The 27,367-nt window shown below is 40.0% G+C and overlaps 1 protein-coding gene and 1 long non-coding RNA gene across 4 annotated transcripts in view; one reads left to right on the forward strand and one right to left on the reverse strand.

Moving 5' to 3' along the window:
* The window catches only part of LAP3 (leucine aminopeptidase 3), a 98,851-nt gene that overhangs the window by 53,330 nt on the left and 18,154 nt on the right, over positions 1-27,367 (reverse strand). For all 3 annotated transcript variants that reach the window (XM_034442756.3, XM_087874865.1, XM_087874866.1), the window contains exons 4-5: positions 26,887-26,992; positions 25,627-25,786 (exon numbers count right to left, since the gene is read on the reverse strand). In XM_034442756.3, the coding sequence (XP_034298647.3) occupies positions 25,627-25,786; positions 26,887-26,992 (266 nt within the window). The remainder of the gene's footprint in view (positions 1-25,626; positions 25,787-26,886; positions 26,993-27,367) is intronic.
* Positions 1,939-27,178, forward strand: LOC148112650 (uncharacterized). Its single transcript, XR_015729155.1, has 2 exons — positions 1,939-2,017; positions 26,239-27,178. It is a non-coding gene; the product is annotated as an uncharacterized LOC148112650 (long non-coding RNA).

Here is a 27,367-nt window from a genome sequence, read left to right on the forward strand (position 1 = left end):
CAAAGGAAATAGTAAAGAAAACATCTTCACACTTGTGTATTGGCTGAAATCTGCATTCTGACCTGAAGGGAGGGGTCTCTACCACTTTAATCCTATTGCTTTGCCTAAGGGCATTCAGATTGTGCTTTAGCTGGATGGTTTTCACTTCTGCTTAATAAAAGAATCCTTTTGAACAACTACGTTTCAAGAGTTCGTACTTTCTTAAATTGGAAGGAGAGGCGATCCTTACAATAGCCTTCTAGGCGTCTTACAATAGCCTTCTAGGTGTCTCTTCTGATGCTTCATCTCCCTGAGCTCCGCGGTAAACCATGGAGCTGCACAGGATCCCTGTCGAAGGAGGCCGCAAGGGGGCGATTCGATCCAATGCCCCGGCGGCAGCCTGTTCCCAGGCATCCACCAGGGCCTCTGGCGAATCGCGGGATAGGAATGTGGGAAATGTCCCACTGTCCAAGCTCTGTCAGGAATCTTTCAGGATCCATCAGGCGCCTGGGGTGGAACCAATGTATTGGTCCTGCTTCCCAGCATGGGGGTTAGCGGATAGAAAGTCCAGCCTAAGGAGTAATGGTCAGTCCATGACAGGGGTTGAATAGATAATTCCCCCCTACCCTGAACATTTATCCACTGCCCAGAGACAAAAATCAGTTCAAGTGTGTGTCCGCCACTGTGAGTTGGGCCCTGTACAACCTGAGTCAGGTCCATGGCCATCATGGAGGCCATGAACTCCCGAACCAGCTCAGATGTCTCACCGGCTGACGGGAGATTAAAATCTCCCACTACCATCAGGTTGGGTAGCTCAACCGTCAGTTCGCTAAGACTTCAAGCAGTGCGGGCAGGGCTGAAGACACGCAGTTGGGAGACAGGTACGTAATCAACAGACCCGACTGTCCTCCAGGGCTCCATTTCAACAGTAGAAATTCACACCTGCCTATCTGAGGGACAGTGACCTCCCTGGGATTAAAACTTTCTCTAATAATAACCGCCACCTCCCCACCCCTTCCCCGGAGTTGCAGCTGGTGCAGCGCATGGAAACCCGGCGGGCATAGATCAGAGAGAGGAACCCGTGCCTCCAGGCCCAACCAGGTCTCAGTGATGCAGGCCAGGTCCGCGCCCTCCTCGTCAATAAGCATGAATAAATGTCATGAACAAATGTCTCTCTTAAAGTAGGACATAAAGTGAAATTTGAATATAAGAGTGAAATAATACGGGGTCAGCCTGGATGATCTCTGAAGGGCCCCTTTGACTTGAGACAGTTGCAGAGTTCAAGAAGTCAAACCGCAGGCAAAGAGACAGTTGCTGGGTTCAAAAAGTCAAACCACAGAGTTAGCTAATTTCTCTTGCCAGTCAATAAGGAAAGGGGGTGAGCCTAGCACGTAGGAGGTTTATTTCACATACTTCCTGTTTTGCTACTATTGAAAGACTATAAGAATGCATATCTGAATCAAAACATTGTTCAGAATATAACAGATTAATTAATCTGTCTGAACCATTTTTGGCCAAAAATAACGTTTCTCTTGATTTCGAAATTCATCTCTTTTATTTTTCTGCGACATTTTTTGATGAGCCAGCCAGGAGATGAAGCGAGATTTCGCTAAGGGATGGAACGGAGCAGTCAGTGCCCAGGTGAGACTTCAGGCGTCACTGAGAGTTTTTCTCTGGAAGGAAGCAGATGGCCCCTCTGGACACTCGATGGCTTCCACCGATCCAAGAACTAGACGAAATCAAGACAAGCTAACAAATAACGCCAGCTGAGAGAAAAGAAGACTCCTGCAGGCAAGTATTGTGGGAATTGTAGGCCCACTCCTTGAGAGTGGAAGAGGGAGCCTGATCACCTCCCTGGGTCTGGGAAACGTCCCTTCCTAATGGAACCGGCGTGTCCTAATGAGACTCTAGAATTGTGTGGGTGGTTAAGCCATTGCAGTTCCTATTGGTGACCATTGGAACATCCGGCACCGTAGGTCAGTGGCAGTGTCTCAGAAAATGGCTGGAAAAGGGAGTGTTCCCTGAACAACTCTTCAATGTATGTTGAAGAATTTTAAGAAAGGTTTTAGTGGGGATTATGAAGACCCCAAGGCTAATTCAGGTGACTTAAAGAAATCCTGTGAAAATCCCAAAAGCAAACCCCAGGATTTTTAGGAAATTGTGAAGCTGTGAAGTGTAGGTGGTGTCCGTAGTCTGTGTTGGGGGTACCAGGTCCTCCCAGATTTCCGTTATAAGAGGGGTCTGAAAATCAGTGGCAGAGCTGATGTTGTGTAGCCCAGCTGAACCAAAGTGTAAAACCCCACATCGAAAGGGGAAACATGGGAAGTTGCAGCCCTAGGGTGGTAGATACTTGTAGAGGGTGGTAAGGAAACTTGTCTGAGGCATGGGACGAGAGGCAGATGCCTGTCCTGGCCAGCCTGAAGAAGAGAGAGGAAAACAGATGTAGTAAATGGGCCTTGCTGAGGGATGACAGAGGAAAACCAATTTGGGTAAATAAAGGTCCTTAAAAGAAAAGTGGAGTTCAAACTTGCTCATGAGAGCCCTGGCTAAGTGCAAATGATGTGTGAACAAAAATCTGTATACATTTTGGATCTTTAAAAATAGGCCAGCGCCTGCTGGGAGATCTAAAATAGAAAGAGCTAGACAGAACATCCCCAGGGCAGAGACAATCCAGTGCTTGAGGAGATTGAACAACGGATGTAACTTTGAGTAAAAAGTGAGAAGTTCACTAAAACAATTAGAAAGAATCCCAAACTGTAATAGACCCGACTAGTCCTTAAAGGAAAAATATTTAGAAGTTGGGAAGCCCACCATACAGTAAAATGATTCAGACGTTGGGGCTGACCAAAGAAGATATGGTTAGTTTATGCTGTTATGTGTGGTAGGAGGAACCCAGAGTAGGAGAAAAGAAATACTGCAGTGTTATAAAGATTCTGACAATTTACCATTCTTAAAAAGAGCCAGAGAACTCTGAAAGAACTAAGAATAGAGAAGAAAATTGTTTAATTGTTCTTCCCACCTGGGGTTTAGCAGGTAAAGCCTGTCTAAATGGGAAGACTCAGATAATTTGAATTGATTAATATGATGTGATTTCTGTTAAAAATTATTTTGTTGATGTGCATCTATAATGCCTAGTGTGTATGTCTAAGTCGTTGTGTACCTTCAGGGTAACTGCAATTGTTAAATGCCTGATCTCTAGAGATATGAATTTTAAATTGTTAAAAAAAAAAAAGAGTTGAAGGCGCCAAGAGGAAGGAAAATGAATCACCCAGTTTGGTCTGGCCATTTAGACGGGGTGAAGAACAGAGTTAAACTTTTCCTACTCCTCTGTGCTTTTAAGATAAGCTCAAGTTTATGAGGAAACTTTTTAAGTTCACTTAACTACAATACTGATGAGTTGTGTTCTTTCAAACTTTGCCTGTAAGCTATCTATCCCCCCCACTTTTCTTTTTTTCTAATCCTGCAATGCCTTTCCTCACCCGGAAAGTGGGGAGGGGACCTCATTCTCATGTCTTTTAGCCCTGCAAGGATGACTCAGATCTGTGGAAGCAGAACTAGAGAGATTGAGGACTCAGCTTTTATTCAGTCATGAAGAATTATCAAAAGTGAAAGATGATTTACAAATAGGACACAAAATAAATATTGAAAATCTTAAAGATAATATGACTATGCAAGCTAAACAGCAATTAGATGATTTGCACAATGAAAAAAAAAATTAGAAGCTAAGCAATTCGAAAATGACAACTTAATAAAAAAAATAATAAAATCAGAAACAAATTACATTAGAAATAGCAAGACTAAAAGATTTACCTACAGTAATTACTATCTCCGAAGAAATGATGCTTCTGGATAAATAACCTCAAGGAAGAGATAGAAGTTCTTAGACAAATTAATAGCTGAAAATGAAAAACTCGTACAAGACATCAAACAAAAAGAAATTAAACATCCCTTTCTAATCGAGAGACTCATAGTCACTGTCAAGATACCAAAGACAGAAGCGATGATGCATTGCAAGGGATATCAGAAGGGGCAAGGTGAAATAGACAGAGGGAGACACCTAAGTTGGAAAGGGCTAGGAAAAACAGAGATTGGACTATAAAACAATTACTTATTTGCCAGATCCAGGACGGAAGAACCCAATCACAAAAAAAAGCAGGATTTAAACACCATAAAACAATCACACACACAAATCAAAGGATTCACATGCCAAATCAAAAGAATTTCAAAAGACTTTAAAGGGTCACATAGAAAAATCAAAATACCTTTTAGGATATAAAAAGGGTTTTTCTTACAGCTCAAACAGGCTAGCCTTGGAACGCTGTGCTTGTATTTGTTTCTTGCCTGCCTTCCTATAAACAATAAACTAATTCTGTTCTCAAGCAGCTGACCTCCAATCATTTCGAAGTAATCTCCCAGCCGGGAGTTTTGAATTCAAGAAAAAAGGAAGCTCTGCCTTCCAACAATCCTTAAAAGGAAAAGCTTCTTTTTTCCTTCCAGCAAGTCATTATAAAGACTCACAATCCTACCTGGCAGGACTTGGAACAGCTGATGACTACTCTCCTTAATGGTGAAGAGAGAGAGAGATTAAGTAATGCCATTAGTAAGAGCTTAAAACCCACGGAGGGGGAAACCTCCAGGCTATATTAGACCAACGGTTTGCAAGACGGGATCCACAGTGGGATCCCTATAATAACATGGTCAACCTTCAAGCTTATCAAGCATCGCTCCTTCAAGGCTTAGAGCAGGCTGCTAAACCTCCAGTAAACATGTCCAAGCCTTCCTTGGTAATACAAAAGACTGAGGAAAGCCCCGAGGCTTTCTCAAAAGGCTTGTTGAGACTTATAAGACATACACTCCAATCAATCCCCTGGATTCTGAGAATGCCCACATGTTAGCCCTGGCCTTCATATCCCAGAGTGCCCCGGACATAAAGTGGAAACTCCAGAGGAAAAGGCTGTGGTCAATTGACTCGGGAGGTCAAGATCTATGATTTTCAGAGAGGAGTGCGTCCCCGTGGTTTCCAAGGCAGAAGGCAAAGTCGCTTCCAAAAACGGACCCTCCCTTTCTTTCTCTTGGAGCATTGATGGATATTCTGTTTGAGTGAAAATGCATCTCTTCTCTGCGCACAACTTATAAAAAAACTTTGTTTGCATCTAATTGAGACCTTTGCTTAGCCACAAAAGTGACAAAACTTGCTTTCCTTCTCTTTGCATCCCAAATTCCATTTGGATTTTTTTTTTAAACAAAAGTTTTTTATTTTTTATATTCAAACAACTAAACATTACACAATCAATTATCATACATCATTTTATCCCCACCCAACCCCCCCTCCCCAATTCCCCCCCCCCGACTTCCCAGAGCAAAAACAGGATAGAGCATTTAACAAACATAAGCTAAAATATGCTAATTATTACAGAATTCAAAACTCTCTCACACTTGTTAACTCCCTTTTTAAAAATTATACTTCAACCTTCCTTTTATAAATTCTCTTATCACATTTCACATTTGTAAAAAAAAAACATCGTAATCTTATTTTAAACATTTTAAAATCTCTTAATACATTAGCAGAACATTCTCCAAAATATAAGTTTCAAGACTTTCAAAAAGTTATCCATTAAATTTTAAGTTATCCACCTTTAAACTTTAATACTTTAAAACTACCGTAAAATTCAAGTTATCCAACTTTAATTAAATCTTTTAACATCATGAGACAATCTCCAAAATATGACCAATCTTTCTTTCTTTCTATATTTTTTCCAGTCCTTTTCCAATACTACTTTCTTCTTCAGCATTGCTCCTCCCCCTGCTTTTATTTTCAAAAAATTTTGGGTTGAAATTGTAGTTGGTATGTCTTGGGAATTTGTTCTCTTCTTGGGATTGTTTCCTTTAATTTGAAGCCCCCATTTCGACTCTTCCTGCATTTGTAATCCTTCAGTTCATTCCTTATATATTGATTCTGTCTGTAGAGCCAAAACTTGTCAAAATATTTATCAACCTGCAGTAAAGAGTCTTCTTGCTGTTTCTCAGTTAATTGAACTTCCAGAACCTGTGTTTTCAATATAATAACCTCCATTTTAGCCCCAGCAATGTCTCTTCTATCCTCCAAAGGCGCATTGTCCTGATTAATTTCTTCCTCTTCTCCAGCCAGCAAGTCATTATTATTCCCCAATTTAAAATCTTGAATAGTTCTTTTAATTATCTGTCTTATCTCAGCAGTAAAAGATTTTAAAAAGTCTTTTAAGTCCTTCGCAGTCACTGCTTGTAAGTTTGCTGACTCATATAATCCATCTTTAATTTCAGCCATTTTTCAATTGTCTCTTTATGTTTGTATTAATTCAGCTATCAGGTCATAACTCCAATTATTTTCAAGCAAATTAGAGATATAAGTTAGTTAAAATCAATACCACAGTCTTTTCCATTCCAGTTCCACTTTAAATCTTTTTCTTGAATAACCCAATAGCTTTAACAATGTTACTGATGTTAACAAGGACTTTCACTTATAAGTTTCATTTTCACACCCTAAGGCGCCATCTTTTTTTAAACGGAGTTAACGTACAATACTTGCATTTTTAGTCTCCTGGATTAACTCTGCCAGCATCCAAAATCCAAAATCCAATTTCTTTATAATCCTTTTAATTGCTTGCTGGTGTGGTCGTGACGTTCGGTCTGCTTTAAACAGACTCATCCTGGCTCCGGAGATTTGGAGGGTTTCAGGGAGCTCTCACCCTGCAAACCCCAGGCTTAAAAAAAAAAAGCCTGGGGATCTAGGGGAGCTCTACCCAGACCCTTCTGCTCTTCTCTCCCCCTTTTCCCTGAGGGAGAGTTTTAAAGCCGCTAGACAGCTGATTTTCGCTGTTCTAGTGACTATACGGAGTCACGGGGCTGGAGCTCCTAAAAGGAGCTCCGTCAGCGTTTTGCGGAGCCACTGGATTTAACTGAGTAAAGTATTCTGCTCAGCAGTAAAAGGACAGAAAGAGGAAAGACAGTTCTTGTGTTAACTAAGAAGATTGCCCTGCAATAAAGGGGCCCAGGGCTGCATGTTTGAATCACCCTTGCAAAGTTGTGCGTATGTTGTTTTAGAACAGTGGTTCTCAACCTTCCTAATGCCGCGACCCATTAATACAGTTCCTCATGTTGTGGTGACCCCCAACCAGGGGTGGGTTCTAAATTTTTTTACTATCGGTTCTGTGGGCGTGGCTTATTTTGTAGGCGTGGCTTGGAGGTCATGTGACTGGGTGGACATGGCTAGCTGGTCATGTGACCGGGTGGACATGGCTATGTGTATAGGGACTACTCAGAGGGCTGAAAAAAGTGATTTCTGACAGATCCTCACACTTTTGACTGGTCCTCACACTTATGACCATCCTCACATTTATGCCCGTGCAGCATTCTTAACAACCATGTCACTCATTTCACAACTGCTTCTCTTCACCATGGTGATAAGATAGGGCAAAAAACATAAAATGTGAGGACAGTCGTAAGTTCGAGGACTGGTCAAAAGTGCGAGGACCAGTCAAAAATAACTTTTTCAGCCCTCTGAGTAGTCCATATGCATAAAAGGATACAGCAATAGAGAGGGATGAAGGAAGGGAAGGGAAATTAGAGTAGGAGTGAGGGTAAGAGAGGGAGGAAGAGAGGAGGAGAAGGAGAAGAAGAGCGGGGGGAAGAGAAAGTAAGAAGGAAAGAAAAGAGAGAGGTGGTAGGTTTGAGGAGAAAGATTGCTGTACAATAAAAAAGATGAAAGGGAAGAAAACCAACCCCAAACAAATATAAAGATATTAAGATAAAGAATGAATTGTTAAACTTTAAAGAATAAAAGAGAACAAATATGAATAAATAGCAATAATTAGAAACACACATACAAACATACAATGTATTTTCTTTGAACAGAGTATTTGGCCGGTTCACAAATTTAAACAGTGTTTAGTCATTTCAATTAAATTTACAATTTCTATATTTTCTTTTTGCCATATTTATTCCTCATCTATTTTTTTAAAAAACCAATATTACCCTTCATCCTCATCTCTAATCTTAATCAAATTCAATTTTTCCCTTCTATTCTATATTATACCCCTTCCCATTGTCATCTATTTTTATATTCATCCTCACATTGGTTAATTACGTAATTATGTAATACAGTTGTTTAATACAAATTCAACATTTTAATATAAATCAATTAGTTATATAACTATCTTTTTTGTATATCAATCAATATGAACATGAATGTTCCAATTATTTCCATGCAATCCAATTTCTTACAAATCAATTAATTATATTTACCAATAATAATAAACCAAATAATTTCCCCCATATATTCCTCCAAACCACAACTTAACCATTTCTGCTTTCAACACAATATACAATTAATAGTATCTCAATTATTACAATTCCCTAGTTAAATAGAGCTTTTTTTCTTTTGTGTTTTAAAATCTTGAACCTCCTCTTTTGCCCTAAATTTCCCATTGTTTGCAGTTTTGCACCTACCTTTTTTGGTGAGGAAAAAGAAAAAGAAATCTCTCTCTGCCTCATTTTGTCACGTTGCAGCAAAGACCCTGCTTTACTTTCAGTTTTGTTTTTTCAGCATAGCTAGGGGGAAAAAAATCTGCTCCTCTCTTTGCAGCTAGCAACACAGCCCTCCGCAAAACAGCTGAGAGCAAATCAGCTGAGAGTCTGGAGGCTGATCAAATCAACTTATGGTAATTAACCTATGCTGAAACTGAAAGGGGCTGTTTTTTTCTATTTTTGCAGGCACCGGTCTTCTCATTTGTTTTCTTTTAACACTGATCAGCTGTAGGGCAGCCCTTTGAAGCCCCGCGGCAAGAATTGAAATGGTTTGTTTCCCTCTAGCCATCAGCTGGGATTCAGGAGGCAGCAATAGATTGGGAGTGGGCGGAGTAAGCGAACGGTGAACGGCGATCCAACAGAGGCAGAGGGTGAGGGTGAGTGAAGGTGGGGGGGAGAGAGGGCTTTGGCGACCCCTGTGAAATGGCCGTTCGACCCCCAAAGGGGTTGCGACCCCCAGGTTGAGAATCGCTGTTTTAGAAGTTTACCTTGGCAGTAAAACGAGAAAGGCCTTGTTTTAGCACAAAGTAAGCAGAGCCACATGGCCTCCGTGAAAGTTGAAATTGCATGATACAAGTTGCTTTCTCAGCCTAGTGAGCTCAATCTGCATTTGAATAAAAGTTGCAAAGGCATTCTGTAAAGAAAGGAAGCCATAGGCCTGGCCACAGTAGATGAGAGGCCTGAAGACTGAAGGGGACCAAGGTTCAGTCAAGCCACCCCTGAACCCTTGGTCCGAATGAAAATAGGGGGCAATAATGTAACCTTCTTAATAGACACAGGGGCATCTAGATCTGTAATTACAAAGCTGCTGGCTCCCTTTTCTAATGATGTAGTAAATATCCAAGGGGTTAATGGCTTCATAAACCGTCGCCCCATGCTGAAACCCCTGAAATGTTCCCTAGATGGAAGAAATATAGAACACCAGTTTCTCTATATGCCTGAGTGTCCAGTTTCCCTCCTGGGTTGTGACATCCTATGTGAGATGGGAACTATTCTGTCCTTTGAAGAAGACAAGATGTCAACTAATAGGAGAGAATTGCAGGGATTTTAGGAGCAGCGGAAGCTAATAAATTAACCTTTGGGCAGCCAACTACCATTAATAATGAGGCACCCCGCCAGATGAAATATGGCGAATAATGTTGGCTCAAGAGGATCAAATCCCCAATACTTGGCAGGAGTTTGAAGTACCGGAGTTATGGGCAGAAGATAACCCACCAGGACATGCGAGGAAGGAAGCTGTCTGTTGAATTGCAGAACCATTTACACCAGCCATGCGATTTAGGGAGTTTTAGAGACGAAGGGCCATTTATGTCTGACAAACCCCAGAATTTACAAGCATCAAGCTCTCCTCATTCAGAACCCACGAGTGACCCTGAAATAAATAAATGCTTTAATCCACCCATGAACACAACTGTATGCAGGTCATCACAGCAACCAGAGTGGAGCAGACCTTCCCAAGCCTGACTGACCAGCCTTACCACCAAGCAGACATGAAAGAAAGGATAATCAGAAATTATTTGCTTTTGAATGAAAGGGCTGAAAGAATGAACAGAACTATAAGAGAAAAGGTGACAAAGGTGTGCCTTGAAAATAACCTTAAGTGGGTGGATGCATTACACTAGCACAGTGATGGCTAACCTTTTTGCCATTGCATGCCAAAAGCTGGGGGAGTGCGGGGTGGTCTCACACGTGTGTGCCCATACCCATAATTCTATGCGCCCTGCCCTCCCCATGCATGCATGCGTGATCCCCCCCTGCTTCTCCCACTTTTGGCATGTGATGGCCTGGTGGGCCCGGTAGGCCCGTTTTTTGCCCTCCCCAGGTTCCAGAGGCTTTCTAGGAGCCTGGGGAGGGCAAAAACAGCCTTTCCCACTTCCCCAGAGGCCCTCCAGAGGCTGGAAACTGCCCATTTGCCAACTTTTGTTGGGCCCAAAAATCAGCTGGCCACCGCGCACATGCGTGCTGGAGCTGAGCTAGGGCAACCCTCGCGTGCCCACCAATATGGCTCCTCGTGCCACTTGTGGCACGCATGCCATAGGTTCGCCATCACGGCACTAGCACTTTGGTCTGTGCAAAGTACTCCACGTAAAGGAATTAGATTAACTCCTTTTGAAATACTTGAAAATCATATAGGGGACTTAAGCCAGATAGGAACTAAGTGGGTGAATCAGCTGGTGGGAGAATTAAATAAGCAAATACAAGAAATACAACAATATTGTGTGTCCCTTAGCCCACCATTTTTGATCACCTCTAGTTATAATATTCAAATAGTAGTAAGAAATAAATGGGAAAACATGATTGTACAAATGAAATGAATAATAATTGGAGTATTTGTCTTTGTATTTTTGAAATCTAGACAATGATAAGTTTTTCTTTTAGAAATATGAATAAGTATAAACTGTAACAATTTAAATACCTTAATGGTATATGGTGGTGAAAGTAAAAAGGATTAAGTTGTAACTTGGATAACAGCTAGAACATTTCTAAATTTAATTAGGGAAATTGTAACGATTAAAAATATTTTTAAAATTTATATTGTGATGAAAGTAGAAATGATTAAATTGTGATTTGGAGGATTGTATGGGTAAAACACTGGAAAGGAGAAAATTTAATGCCTAGGTGGAAGGGCCCGTATACTGTGGTCATGTGTTCCCCGCTTGCAGTAAAAATGTTGGAATCCAAGTCTTGGATTCACTGGACTTGAGTTAAGTCCGCAGCTGAGGAATATTGGGAGGCAGAACAGGACCAGGCCCAACCCCTAGTGGTACGCTTGAAGAAGCGCCCCCTATAACTGTCCTACCAGCAACGGGCAGGCAACATACGGGGCAGAAGAGGCCTTACTGGTGTCACACCGGAAGCTGACCCTCCACGTACGGCTGAAGATTTGGAGGAGAAAGAGAACATTCTATTTGTTAGAAGTAAAATATATAAGGTTGAACATATATAGCCATAGTTACACTATCTCTTGCTTTAGTGAGCATGCTTGTCCTTATTGTGAATTGCTGTATTGGCTATTCATTTTGCTGGAATCACCTTCTCCCCAGAAGGACAGGTGCTGAGCCTAAAATCATTGACAGTGACAGAGAGCAGTACGAAACTCCTGTAGATACTTAAGCCTGGGAGTGGGCTCTCTGTGATGCTGCTCTAGCTCTAAGACTGTGGATATTGTATTTAACAAATAAGGGGTGGTTCTGTGGGATACCTAAGACTGATATTGCCTTTTTCCCAAGTCACATATAACCCTAACCTTCTTCCTGACGTGGTGATTTTGTAGATTGAGGGAATTGTGATTGGATAGATTCTGTGTAGAGGACAATTATGAGTTTATTGTGGCTTTGGCTATTATTGTCAAAGGGCCTAATGAGTGATAACATCCTGAACAGTAGTTCCCAATGTTGTGAGAATGCCTGAGGGACCCCCCTTGCCCTTGAGAAAGGTTCCGGGAAAGTTGAGAACCCCGAAGAACAGGGCAGGAACAGGTCACAAGGTGTGGACACTTTGAAACAGGTCCACTCCCACCAACGACGTATCATCAATAGGTGGGGTCGGTGCCCTGGACCTAAGCCAACCCCAAGACCTAAAGATAAGCATCTGACAATCCTGATACAGAGTGGGGTAGAACAAAGGGAAAATGGGCCCCTGCAACAATTGAGAAAAGGGAACTACATGTTAAGAATACTGGAATTGAGTCAAAGCTTAGTTAATCAGTCTGACCCTGCCCTAGGTCAAAAAAAATGCTGGTTGTGTTTGTCTGCTGGTTTTACAATGCTGTTCCAGTTGAACCAGATCTTTGGGTCAGGCTCAGGGCCACAATAGTCCTTGAGAAAGATATTAGATGGAGAACCAAAGTGGCAGTAGCCAATTTGCAAGGAGACTGTTATAATGCATTCAAAAGGCTGCGGATGAGCCACCTCCCTATTGTTGGCCCTATAGTCATTGGTGTGGAAATCCTAGGGTCACCCTCCTTGTGTGTAAAGCAACATCAGGAACCAGGTATTCCTGTAGGATCCCTGAAGGGAGAACAATGTCCATCAGAAATACATCTTGGCCCTAAAGAGACACTTATGGATATAAAACTATCTAGTGGCATTTCTCCTTATGCCCACTATTTATTTCTACAGAAGATCACTTTCTTAATACCACGTTTCCATTAAAAAATGGGGAGGATGGAATATGTCTCAGGAAAAGTGCTCGAGACCATTTCAGCCATCCCAATTTCCAGTCTGGCTCTCCCTTAGGTCCAGCACAGGCTTATGTGTCCTATTTCTCCCTGGAAATGCAAGTTCCTGTTATCTTTTTGAAGGCCCAATTCTCAGAGATAAGCAAAAGGACCCAACACTAGAAGTCCCATTGCAGCCGCTGACTGGCATGCTAGTGGCAGGGACTTTGGGAGTCTGGACTAATGAGAAAAACCAACGGGCCCATGCCTTTTCCATGAATATAGGTGTGTGTGTAGGGAAAAATGGAGTTTTCTTCTTCTTCTTTTTTTTTAAATTTGATTTATATGCCGCCCTTCTCCGGAGACTCAGGGCGACTTACAATGCGTTAAGCAATAGCCTTCATTCTTTTGTATATTTTATACAAAGTCAGCTTATTGCCCCCACAAACTGGATCCTCATTTCACCTACCTTAGAAAGGATGGAAGGCTGAGTCAACCTTGAGCCTTGGAGAGATTCGAACCAGCAGAAATTGCAGGCAGCTGTGTTAATAACAGGGTGCACTAAACCCCTGTACTATCAAGGTTCTTATGTGGGAAAAATGTGTATTTGTGTTTACCTACAAACTGGACTGGAACATGCACTTTGGTACATCTTTTCCCCAAGTCAGGTGTGGTCAGAGAGATTGCCAAGGATTTACGGGACCGGGCATCTAAAATGGGTCAGCAGTTACAAGCTACAGAAATGTGGTTCTCTTGGTTGCCTGGGTCCGGCTGGATTAAACAGATGTTATTCCTGTTGCTATGTACTGCGGCAGGCCTGGCTTTTATTCCTTGTGCAATACCTCTGTTCAGACAACTAGCTATGAGAGCAGTAAAGGAGATAAGAGTTGAGAAAGAGTTGATTTTGCTGGAAAGCCTTATTGACCGTAAAATTGACTCCGATCTCTTTGATGAAAATGAAGTTTCTGATGCAGGAACATATGTACAACTCTCAACCAGGTGACTAGAGAAAATGCCTTCAGAGAATAAGATTTGACAGTCATATGTATTACTTGTCTTTTCCTTTGCATTACTATATATCTTATCCTGAATTGATTATGTTATGCCAAATGTTATATGCTTGCATTGCTGATTTAAGCTCTGTAATAGGTAAGACTCAATTGTAACTAAGTAAAATAGAGCCTTAAAGGGGGGAATAAAGTAGGACGTAAAGTGAAATTTGAATATAGGAGTGAAATAATACGGGGTCAGCCTGGATGATCTCTGAAGGACCCCTTTGACTTGAGACAGTTGCAGAGTTCAAGAAGTCAAACAGCAGGCAAAGAGACAGTTGCTGGGTTCAAAAAGTCAAATCACAGAGTTAGCTAATTTCTCTTGCCATGTCAATAAGGGAAGGGGGTGAGCCTATTACGTAGGAGGTTTATTTCACATACTTCCTGTTTTGCTACTATTGAAAGACTATAAGAATGCATGTCTGAATCAAAATATTGTTCAGAATATAACAGATTAATTAATCTGTCTGAACCATTTTTGGCCAAAAATAACGTTTCTCTTGATTTCAAAATTCATCTCTTTTATTTTTCTGCAACACTCTAGGATGCTGCACTCGCTCTCCATAAAGGCCCAGGCTTTCCAAAGTTATGCTGGAACACACAGATACAGACAGACACACACACCCCAGGGGTGTCTTACCCCCACAGTGCTTGTCTGTGGAGGGTAAGTCATCTGTGTACCAAGTTTGGTTGAAATTGCTCAAGGTGTTCCAGAGTTATGCTTGAACATACATACATACATACATACATACATACATACATACATACATACATACATCCTTTTATATATATATAGATAGATTTCAACGTTTTTCTTTTTTTTTATTATAACACACTAAACCAATACAAGACATACAACACATATATACAAAACTCTTTTTACAGCTCTTTCATAGTGGTCCTTCCTTATTATTTACTATTTCCACCAATTTTACTTCATCTTATTCCAAATTACTATCTATCCCCATCATTTCATTTACAATATGATTCTCTTTTTCATTTCAACCACTAAATTATATTTTAACAATTTTTCCCATTATTTTTGACATTTCTTTATCTTCCCCTTATTTTTCTTCTTCATTTTTCCTTTCCTCCAACCACTCATACCATATATACCAGTGGTTTCCAAACTTTTTCAGCCCACCACCCCCTTGGTACTACAAACTCATCCTCACTGCCTCCCCCCCCAGGGGTGGGTTCTACTTACCTTTACTACCGGTTTGCAGCAGGGCCGCGCGTGGGTGCTCACTTCGCTCGTGCATGCACATGCTCTTCTGCACATGCGCAGAAGCGTTTTGGTGATGTCGGGGTCGGTGGGCGGGGCCTCCTGCTGGTTTTACTACTGGTTCTAAAGAACCGGTGAGAACCGGGGCAACCCACCACTGCCCCCACCCCCACCCCCTATAAATAGCATTGTTCGGAATAGCGGTTTGCACGACCCACTAAGGAAGATAGTAACAGTAAAATACACGGAATACAGCCATTTTTGACCTCCCGCATGTCCCGTTTTTGTGAAAAACAGGCCTGCAGTGATTCTCAGCTAGGGGTTCCTTTTGAATTTGCTGACCATCAGCGAGTGGAAGAAAGCAATTTCACAGAGGAGGGGATGGAGAGGGCTGTGGGATGAATTCACACCCACTCCGAGACCCTGTTGTGACCCCGGCCCCGGAGACTGATATATCTTCGCATGCTGAGTTGGAGGATGATATGGAGGAGGAGGAAACTGTTACGAGCTATGTGCCGGAGGGGCCGTCTTCACTGGTGAGTCAGCAAGAACTGACAGTTGCTGACGTACCTCTGGACCCCAGCCAAATTGAGGAGGAAGCAGAGGCCGGTAACGACGAGGGGGAGCCCCTATTGGATGCAAGAGAGAGACGTAGGAGAGGTCGTAGAGAACAGCTATTGCCACGTCCCAAGAGGTGTGGTCAGGAGATGTAGGGCCACACCCTACAAAGTATAAAAGGGGTGTGACTGGGCTGGAAAGGCGTGGTGAACAATTTGTTGGCGTTTTGGATGCAGTGGATTTACAACTGTTAGTTTGGAGGTTTTTTTGACAAGAATCTGCATTCCTGCATTAGCCTGCTAGCCGTCTGCCAAGACCTTTGGAACATTGCCCGGTAACTATTGGACTGATATACTCTTTGGAAGAGAACTATTTATTAAAGGGCCAGCTTCAGCCTCTCTACCCTGCATTTGTTACTCCCGGGCTATTTGAGCCTCTGCAAGGCCACTTGTGGGAGGGGACAGAACAGACCCCCTTGGAATCAACCTGCAGCCCTCCCCTGCTTCCTCAGGTGGTGGAGCATGTGTGTGGGGGGGATGCTTTTCAAGAAGTCACAAGGAGGGCTGAGAGTTGGTTTCTGTCCCACAAGTAAGATTTGGTCCAGAACCCCAACATGAAGGTCTTTTATTTGCTCCTTGTACTCCTTGTCTTTGCATTTTTAACAGGTAATAAATTAAATTTCTGATGATGTAAAAATAGCTCATAACTCACCTTTCTAGACAACTATTATCATGTCTAAAAGCAAGATACTCTTCTCCATCTTTTGTCTTGAGTACCATTTAATCCAGAGCCTTTTAATTCCAGAAGTCCAAGTTTAAAGAATGGACTTCTGGAATTAAAGCTCCATTTTTTAGCTAAAACTTAATTCACACCTGTTAGTTTTGCTTGAGCAGTGTGAACAATTGACAGTGTGATCCTCCACAGGTCTGAAAAATATATCATTGATTTTTTTTGGCGTTTAAACTAGATAACCAATGTGAAAAAGTGCAAAAGTGCAAAAAGGACTGGAAAGCCAACTCATACTGAACTATATTGGGTTTTCTGTTGTTATTTGAATAAAATGAAAAGAAATCAAATAGTGGTACCTAGTGCGGAAAAAGAGATGAAATAATGGGTCATTCTAAACACTTGAATTCTCTACACTTAAAATATCTAGAAATTATTATGGTTGAGTTTTGCCCCATTTTACTATTTTTCTTGCCATAGTTCAAATCAAAGTTCAAATCAAAGATTTGATAGTTCAAATCAAAGTTCAAATCAAAGATTTGATAGTTCAAATCAAAGTTCAAATCAAAGATTTGATAGTTCAAATCAAAGTTCAAATCAAAGATTTGATCGTTCAAATCAAAGATTTCTAAGACCAATGTTGAATACTTAAATTTCAGTAGTCACCAATCCCAGTCTTAAAATGAGTTTAGAACCAGTGGGAGTCACTGATAACAATGAATTACTAGCTACTGATAATGAGTCCAGTCCTGCCTTTCTTTTCCTTCTGTCCAAGTTTTGCAAGTACTTTTTCCAGGTATATGTTTTATTCCAAAGTATACAAACCATTATTGTTAGGGAAAAAATGGGTCTTCCCAGCAATTTTAAAAGACACTGTCAGAATGACTCTGCTCTCAGCCCCCCTTGTGGCTCCTTGAAAAGCATCCCCCCCATATGTAAATGAAAAGAATAAGCTTAAAAATCCTAACCTTTTAAAATTGAAAATATGGAGAATTGGGAGGATGAATATGACACTAAGGGAGATGTTTCAAAAAGTAAGGGAGGCATTTAAGAGAAATAAAGAAGCAGAGAATTGGTTAGCTTGCAAAAAAAAAAAAGAGAGAAAAGATGAATGAGAAGCAAGAAAAACAAGGAGATAATATTGAAAAGGAAATAACTGAAAAAAAAGATAAAGATGATTACATTGGGTTCAATAGTGATAGAATAAAAATGGATATGGGAAAATACATCTCAAATATGAGGAAAAGAGAAATAAATGGGGTAAGATTGAGAATGAAAAGTAATAGAGTTAAAATTAAAGGAAAAAGGCTGAAGGAGAGATATAAGAACAGGAAAAAGAAGAAGGTAAAGAAATGGGAGAAAGAGAGGGAAACATCAAGAAAAAGAACTGTGGAGAGACCAAGAGAAAATGGTTAAGAGTCAGTGAAAATGTTAATTTGTCAATAAAGAGAAGGATGCTAGTTTTAGAAATTATATGTGAAAATGCTGTTAAATGAAAAATAGAACAATGTAATGTGAAAGAAAGAATGATATTGGAAGAAGCACTAAAAGGAGAGAATAAATTATAATATAAGAATTAATTGAATAAGATGGAATATGGAAATTAAATGTAAAACTGAGTGAAATTGAAATGCAAAAATGATTCAAATTATATACTTGTAAGAAGTAAAGTAAAAATATATTGTTAAAAGTAAAAAGTCTAAGGATTGGAAGATTGTTTGAGTAAAGATTTAAAAGAAAAAATGGAATAAGATGAAATATACTGCTAATAATTAAAAAGATGAGGGGAAATTTTGAGAAATATACTTGATAAATGAAAGAAAGACCGGGGTTGCCTGAACTCCACAATGGAAAATATAAAATTGAAAATGAATACAGCAATAGAGAGGGATGAAGGAAGGAGAAGAGAGATGGAAGAAGGAAGGAGAGAGATGGAAGAAAGAGAAGGGAGGAAGGAAGGGAAGGGAAATTAGAGTAGGAGTGAGGGTAAGAGAGGGAGGAAGAAAGGAGGAGAAGGAGAAAGGAAGGGGAAGTAGGGAGGAGGGGGGAAGAGAAAGTAAGAAGGAAAGAAAAGAGAGAGGTGGTAGGTTTGAGGAGAAAGATTGCTGTAAAACAAAAAAGATGAAAGGGAAGAAAGGCAACCCCAAACAAATATAAAGATATTAAGATAAAGAATGAATTGTTAAACTTTAAAGAATAAAAGAGAACAAATATGAATAAATAGCAATAATTAGAAACACACATACAAACATACAATGTATTTTCTTTGAACATAGTATTTGGCCGGTTCACAAATTTAACCAGTGTTTAGTCATTTCAATTAAATTTACAATTTCTATATTTCCTTTTTGCCATATTTATTCCTCATCTATTTTTTTAAAAAACCAATATTACCCTTCATCCTCATCTCTAATCTTAATCAAATTTTTCCCTTCTATTCTATATTATACCCCTTCCCATTGTCATCTATTTTTATATCCATCCTCATATTGGTTAATTATGTGATATTACAGTTGTTTAATACAAATTCAACATTTTAATATAAATCAATTAGTTATATAACTATCTTTTTTGTATATCAATCAATATGAACATGAATGTTCCAATTATTTCCATGCAATCCAATTTCTTACAAATCAATTAATTATATTTACCAATAATAATAAACCAAATAATTTCCCCCATATATTCCTCCAAACCACAACTTAACCATTTCTGCTTTCAACACAATATACAATTAATAGTATCTCAATTATTACAATTCCCGAATTAAATAGTTTTCCCCTTGTTACTCATTTTTACATCTTAAATTCTCCCAATAACCCAAATAGTTTCGCCCATATAATCCTCCAAATCATAACTTAATCATTTCTACTTTCATCACAATATATAATTAAAAATATTTCAATCGTTACAATTTCCCTAATTAAATTTAAAAATATTCTAGCTGTTATCCAAGCTACAACTTAATCCTTTTTACTTTCACCACCATATACCATTAAGGGTATTTCAATTGTTACAGTTTATACTTATTCATATTTTTTAAAAAAATAAAAAAATAAAAACTTATCATTGTCTAGATTTCAAAAATACAAAGACAAATATTCCAATTATTATTCATTTCATTTTTACAATCATGATTTCCCATTTATTTCTTACTACTATTCATATTTCAATTCTAAATATGTATAACATCTTTCACTTTCATTTCTTTTTCTTTTTCTCCCTTCCCATTTTTGCCTTTTTCTTTCTCCTTTTTTTCTTTTGTGTTTTAAAATCTTGAACTCTCCTCTTTTGCCCTAAATTTCCCATTGTTTGCACCTACCTTTTTTGGTGAGGAAAAAGAAGAAAAAGAAATCTGCCTCTGCCTAATTTTCCAACCTTGCAGAAACAGCCAACAGCCTGCTTTACTTTCAGTTTCATTTTCTGCTTGATTAGCACAAGGAGAAAAAAAAATCTGCTCCAGCAATTTAGCTCTTTGCAGCAAGCAGCAGAGCCCTGCACAAAACAGCTGAGAGCAAATCAGCTGAGAGTCGGGAGGCTGATCTAATCAACGGGCTAATTAGCCTATGCTGAAGCTGAAAGGAGTTGTTTTTTCTTGCTGTTTGCTTGCAAGGAGGTAACTGCTGCGAGGCACAGGCCAAAGGGTGGGGGCCACCCTCCTTGCCACTTAGCGCCCCCCTGCCGTCCCCCTTTGCCTCTAGCGCCCCCTGCCACCCCCCTTGCCTCTTACCGCCCCCCTAAGGCATCCCACTGCCCCCCAGAAGGTGGTACCACCCACTTTGGGAACCACTGGACTAGACGTACAAGAGAAACTGGCTGATGTCTTAATAATTAAAAGGGATATACAAATAAAAAAAAAACCCAAGAGATTGACTGGGATAATTTTCTTTTCCTTGATTTACAAGGCTTCTTAAAGCTTTGAAGAATGTTTTGAGAAGGAGAAAGAGAAATGAAATGAAAAGAAATAAAGTTTTAGGCCATTAACAGAGAAGATGTGATAGAGGAAGAAGTTGTTACTGGAACTTTGGGTGAGAGTGACCATACCATATTGGAATTCAGCATAAAACATACTCAAGCAACAGAGAATAATCAAACTAGTGTCCTAGACTTTAAAAGAGCTGATTTTAACAAAGAGAGAATGTGAGAAGGATTTCTTAAAGGGGAAAACAACCTAAGATGCTTGGGAAATTCTGAAAAATCAAAGAAGCCTAGCCCAGCACAATACCACTGAAAAAGAAAAACAGGAAATCCAAAGATCACAAATATGCACAAAGATCTCTCTAACAAACTAAAAGACAAAAGGGATCAATACAGAAAATGGAAAGAAGGACTCATAACTAAGACAGAATACCAACAAATAACAAGAACTGGCAAAGATGAAATCAGGAAAGCTAAGGCTCAGAATGAAATAAGATTTGCAATAAATACAGTCAGGTCCAGGAATATTGGGACATCAACACAATCCAAACATCTTTGGCTCTATACACCACCACAATGGAGTTGGAATGAAACAAACACAATGTGCGTTAACTGCAGAATGTCAGCTTTAATTTGAGGGTATGTACATCCAACTCAGGTGAACGGTGTAGGACTTACAGCAGTTTGCATATGTGCCTCCCACTTGTTAAGGGACCAAAAGTAATGGGACAGAATAATAATCTTAAATCAAACTTTCCCTTCTTAATACTTGGTTGCAAATCCTTTGCAGTCAATCACAGCCTGAAGTCTGGAACGCATAGACATCACCAGACGCTGGGTTTCATCCCTGGTGATGCTCTGCCAGGCCTCTACTGCAACTGTCTTCAGTTCCTGCTTGTTCTTGGGGCATTTTCCCTCCAGTTTTGTCTTCAGCAAGTGAAATGCATGCTCAATGGGATTCAGGTCAGGTGATTGACTTGGCCATTGCATAACATTCCACTTCTGTCCCTTCAAAAACTCTTTGGTTGCTTTTGCAGTATGCTTTGGGTCATTGTCCACCTGCACTGTGAAGCGCCGTCCAATGAGTTCTGCAGGATTTGGCTGAATGTGAGCAGATAATATTGCCCGAAACACTTCAGAATTCATCCTGCTGCTTTTGTCAGCAGTCACATCATCAATAAATACAAGAGAACCAGTTCCATTGGCAGCCATACATGCCCACGCCATGACACTACCACCACGCTTCACTGATGAGGTGGTATGCTTAGGATCATGAGCAATTCCTTTCCTTCTCCATACTCTTCTCTTCCCATCACTCTGGTACAAGTTGATCTTGGTCTCATCTGTCCATAGGATCTTGTTCCAGAACTGTGAAGGCTTTGTTAGATGTTGTTTGGCAAACTCTAATCTGGCCTTCCTGTTTTTGAGGCTCATCAATGGTTTACATCTTGTGGTGAACCCTCTGTATTCACTCTGGTGAAGTCTTCCCTTGATTGTTGACTTCGACACACATACACCTACCTCCTGGAGAGTGTTCTTGATCTGGCCAACTGTTGTGAAGGGTGTTTTCTTCACCAGGGAAAGAATTCTTCGGTCATCCACCACACTTGTTTTCCGTGGTCTCCCGGGTCTTTTGGTGTTGCTGAGCTCACCAGTGCATTCCTTCTTTTTGAGAATGTTTCCAACAGTTGTTTTGGCCACGCCTAATGTTCTTGCTATCTCTCTGATGGGTTTGTTTTGTTTCTTCAGCCTAATGATGGCTTGCTTCACTGATAGTGACAGCTCTTTGAATCTCATCTTGAGAGTTGACAGCAACAGATTCCAAATGCAAATAGCACACTTGAAATGAACTCTGGGCCTTTTATCTGCACATTGTAATTGGGGTAATGAGGGAATATCACACACCTGGCCATGGAACAGCTGAGAAGCCAATTGTCCCATTACTTTTGGTCCCTTAACAAGTGGGAGGCACATATACAAACTGCTGTAAGTCCTACACTGTTCACCTGAGTTGGATGTACATATCCTCAAATTAAAGCTGACAGTCTGCAGTTAACGCACATTGTGTTTGTTTCATTCCAACTCCATTGTGGTGGTGTATAGAGCCAAAGATGTTAGAATTGTGTCGATGTCCCAATATTTCTGGACCTGACTGTATCAAAAATAATAGTAAAAAAGTTTCTTTCAACATATTAATAGTAACAAAAAGTCAAGGAAATAATCGCCTCACCAATTTTAGAAAATGGTAAGAAAGTGACAGGTAATAGAGAGAAAGCAGAACTTCTCAATCCATTCTTTGCATCTGTCTTTACACAAAAAGAAAATATAGCTCAATGTGCCAATAACATAACTGCAAAAGACAGTCTAGTAATGCAAATTAAAATAGGCAAGGAAATAGTAAAAGAACACCTGACTGCTGTAAATGAGTTCATATCACCAGGACTTGATGGATTATCATATTTTTTGGTCTATAAGACGCTCTGGACCATAAGGCACACCTAGCTTTTGGGGAGGAAAACATGAAAAAAAAATCTGCCTCTGCCTCCCAACATCCATTGGTATTCATCTGGCTAGCATCCTTGCAGCAACCAACAAACAGCAAATAGCCTGGTCACTTTCAGCATCTTATCGCAACCTGATTTAGCATGAGCACCTGATTGGCAATTGGATCGGCCTCCCGGAATACCACCAATCAGCTGTTCCAGGTTGCAGGGAATCACCGCCTATCGCCACCTCCATGCATCCCATTTTTGGCCTCCGTGCACCCCATTTTTGTCCTCCGTGTGACCTGTTTTTGGCCCATTCCAGGTGGTGGGGATCACTGCTGCCTATCGGCACCGATTGCCGGCAGAGATTGCCGGCAGAGATTGGCGGCGGCAGTGATAGGCAGCAGTGGTGATCAGCAGTGACAATTGGCTGCAGCGGCAATTGCCACCGCCTAGAACGGGCCAAAAATGGGATGCACAGAGGCCAAAAGCGGGGCACGTGGAGGCCAAAAATGGGACGTGCAGAGGCCAAAAATGGCTGAAGGGTGGGGACTGTTGGGTGTGCAGGGCTTTGGCAACATTCACTCTATAAGACACACAGACATTTCCACCCACTTTTTGGGGAGAGGGGGGAATGTGTCTTATAGTGTAAAAAATACGGTACACCCTAAAGTACTGAAGGAGCTAGCAGACGAGATACCAGAACCATTAAATATCTTTCAAAGATGCTGGAGAATTGGAGAACTACCAGAAGATTGGAAAAGACCTGATGTGATCCCCATCTTCAAAAAAAGGGGGAAAACATATCCAGGAAACTATAGACCAATCAGTCTGACATCAATACCTGGGAAGACCCTAGAAAAGCTAATCAAGCAACACATCTGCAAACAACATAAAGCAAGCAGAGTTATAACTAGTAGTCAATATGGGCTTGTCAAACAAATCTTATTTCATTCTTTGACAAAATACTAAATTAGTGGACCAGCAAAATGCAGTGAACATAGTATACTTGAACTTCAGTAAGGCATTTGACAAAGTTGATTACAACTTATTTCTTGTTAAGCTAGAAAAATGTGGAATAGATTGCATCACCACCAGATAGATTTGTTACTGGCTGACAAACCACACTCAACATGTAGTCCTTAATGAAACTACATCTACATGAAGGGAAGTAAGTAATGGGGTTCCCAAAGTTCTGTATTAAGCCCAGGACTCTTCAAGGTCTTCATAAACAACTAAGATGAAGAAATAAAAGGGGAACTCATCAAATTTGCAGATGACACCAAAGTGGCAGGAATAGCCAATACCCCAGAAGATAGACTCAAGATCCAGATGATCTCGATAGACTTGAACACTGGGCCCTATCCAACAAAATGAAATTTAACATAGAGAAAAGCAAGATCTTAGGCAAAAATCTTAGTAAAAAAACCCAAATACAGGTACAGACCAGGTGAAACATAGCTCAATAGTAGTAAGTGCAAGAGGGATCTTGGAGTTCTAGTGGGCAACCATCTAAACATGAGCCAACAGTGTGCAGCAGCAGGCAAAACAGCTAATACAATACTAGGTTGCATTAGCAGAAAAACAGAATCAAGATCACATGAAACATTAGTACTGCTTTAAAACCCAATAAGGCCACACCTAGAATACTGCATCCAGTTTTGGTCACCCCAATATAAAAAGATGTTGGGATTTTAGAAAGAGTACAGAGAAGAGCAACAAATATGATTAAGGGCCTGGAAGCTATACCATACAAAGAAATGGGTTGCAGGAATTGGGTATGCCTAGTCTAGTGAAAAGAACCGGGGGTGACATAATAGTCTTCCAATACTTGAAGGGGTACCACAAGGAAGAGGAAGCCAACTTATTTACCAAAGAACCTGAAGCCAAGACAAGAAACAATGGATGGAAAATAATAAAGGAGAGAAGCAATTTAGGACTAAGGAGAAAATTCCTAACAGTGAGAACAATCAATCAGTGGAACAAATTGCCTTCAGAAGTTCTGGATGCCCCATCATTGGAGGGTTTTAAAAAGAGACTGGACAGCCAGAAATAGTATAGGTTTCTGTATGAGGAGGGGGTTGGACTAAATGACCTTCAAGGTCCCTTCTAACTCTGTCACTGTCACTGTTACTATTATTTGAAGGGACTAACGATCAATATTGTTAGAAGTAAAAGGAAGGAATTGGTCAAGGTTAAAACAGATATGCTATTTCTAGTAAATCTTAATGGACTTTTCTTGACATCAGAACTGAAATGATGATGCTTTAAGGATTTGTTATAGATAAGAGATGGGATATAGAAAGAAGATATCATTTGTTTTATTTACATATAGAGTCAGAGAATGCAATGTTGCTAAAAGTGTTGATGAAAAGGAGTGATTTTTCTTCCTTACTAGATTCTTCCTTGTTTTTTTCTATTTCTCTTTCTATTTTTTTCTGTACCTATTTTTCCTTTTTATTCTTTCAATTTTTTTTAATTTGTATTAGTTATTGTTGTACTTGTAAATTTGCTAACAAATTAGTTTTAAAAATGGATAATATTTCCCTGACTTAAAACTGGGTCCCCTCCATCACGCAACTAAGGGAAGCACTATTCATTTGCTCCTCTCTTCTAACAAGTTGATATTCCAGCAACTTTGTCTATCTTGGTCCCCAATTATTCAATTCTCTGCTATTCTTTACTAGGGCAAATTACTTAAGTTTGACTCCTTGGGGTAGCAAACCTAACAAGACTGCACAAACCAAACCACTCTGCCAATGCTCTTGATTCATTGGTTGATCACTGCTGGAGTATAAACCATGTTTGCATATGGAAATGATTTGTTTATTTAAGTGCAAGGTTTTAGGGTGACTTTCAGTAAAGACTTCATTCAACAGCCTTTTATTTCTCAACACTTCATAGCAAATAAATTATTTCTGCAACAGAAGCACCATACCAAGGTGATGTCTCGGTTACCTGCCATGTAACTGAATTTGAAGAGTGGGTTTCTTTTTTTGCTTCAGCTCCTCATATTCAAAGATGCTGAGGGCAGCCCCTTCAGCTGCAGCCTGAGCATCTCCACAAGGGTCCACTTCAACACAAGGGAGTTCTAGGTCCTGCAGCTGCCTGCATCCAGCTAAACAATAAAATACACATTGGAAAAATTATGACCAAGACAGAAGCAAGGAGGTGTTTTCTAGCAAATACACCTCCTGCCATAAGGAGTAAAAATCAGCCAAGACAATCATTTCTGCAATCAAAGCTTTCTGAAGTGAAAATGATTAATTATAGGACAATTAGACAAGTTATCTAGAAGCTACTCCCTACAAGTAATTCAAGAATGAGAAAGTGCCGCACCCAACTTTCTCATGTTAGAAAATGATGACTGAGCAACCTCAGTTGGCCAAAGTACACAATACATTAAAAAAACAATTTTTGCAATATGTGCCTTTATTTAGCCATGTTCAAAACTCAATTCTGCCAAAGGCCACTTTATCAGCCCATTGAGTAACAGTAAAATAAAATTACAGAATTACAGAGTTGGAAGTGACCTTGGATATTTTTTAATACAATCCCCTTCTCAAGCAGGAAATCCTATGCCATTCCAGACAAAAGGCTCTCTTCTTGAAAACTTCCAATGAAGGAGCACCTACAACCTCTAAAGGCAAGTCGTTCCATTTGTTAATTATTCTCACTGTCAGGAAATTTCTCCTTAATTCTAGATTGGACTCTCTTTGATCATACTTTCTTTTATGTAAAGCTATTACAAACCAATTGCTGTGCCAGCGTTGGTTCTAAAGGCTGCAAAAAGTGGTGTTGTTGAAAATATGAGATTTGACATTTTGCATTTGGGCTGGATTCTGCTGCCATGCTTCCCTCATGGTGCCAAGGACAAGGGCCTTACATACCCATCACATTTGTGTGGAACAGGCAGTTCCATCAGTTGCCATTCAAGCTGCCCTATTGAAATTCCCTTAAGTGTGTATCTTATGGTTGCAGAGGTCTGATCTCTTGTAAATTAAAAAAACCATGGACTTTTATCCATCCTGCTTACAACAGAATGTTTAATATTCACTAAGTTCAGCAGAATTTAATGCAAGAGGGACCAGCAACAGCCATCTAAGCTACTAAGCTTGACAAATGGAAACAACCTTCTAAAATATAGATTGCACTCATTATGGAAGTAGTATTAGAGATTATACATTAACACAAAAGTAGTGTTTTAATTTTGCTAACCTGCCACAGCTGCCCGTATGTTTTCCTTGTCTTCATTCCAGTTTTCATCTATGTTCATTCCCATTGCTTTCTTTCCCAGCCCAACAACTACTACATTTGGAAAGGCCTGCAACAAAACAGAAGAGAAAAACAATTAATTTTTCCTTTTTTTAAAAAAACTCAACCAACTGGAATTTCAAAGAATGTCTTTCAAGATTGGAGCAAATCTAGTATTTACTTTCTTCACATTTTAAAATATTAAAATGGAGGGAGACTAAACTAGCATTATGTAGTAAATGCTCTCCAAAAAATATTCCAAGAAATAGAAATGTTTTTTGTAATATCCAGTATCTAACTTGATGCATTAATGCAAAAAGGATAAGCAACAGGATGGTGTATAATTGCAAGAAAGCCCTAAAAGGCTATTTTGTTTTTTAAACATTTAATTCAGTACATGCTATCAGATCTTTTAAACACATAATTGCAACCTCAGATGTTGGGA

Source organism: Pantherophis guttatus, chromosome 8, assembly GCF_059756535.1.
Source record: "Pantherophis guttatus breed Tessera chromosome 8, ASM5975653v1, whole genome shotgun sequence".
Lineage (NCBI taxonomy): Eukaryota > Metazoa > Chordata > Lepidosauria > Squamata > Colubridae > Pantherophis > Pantherophis guttatus.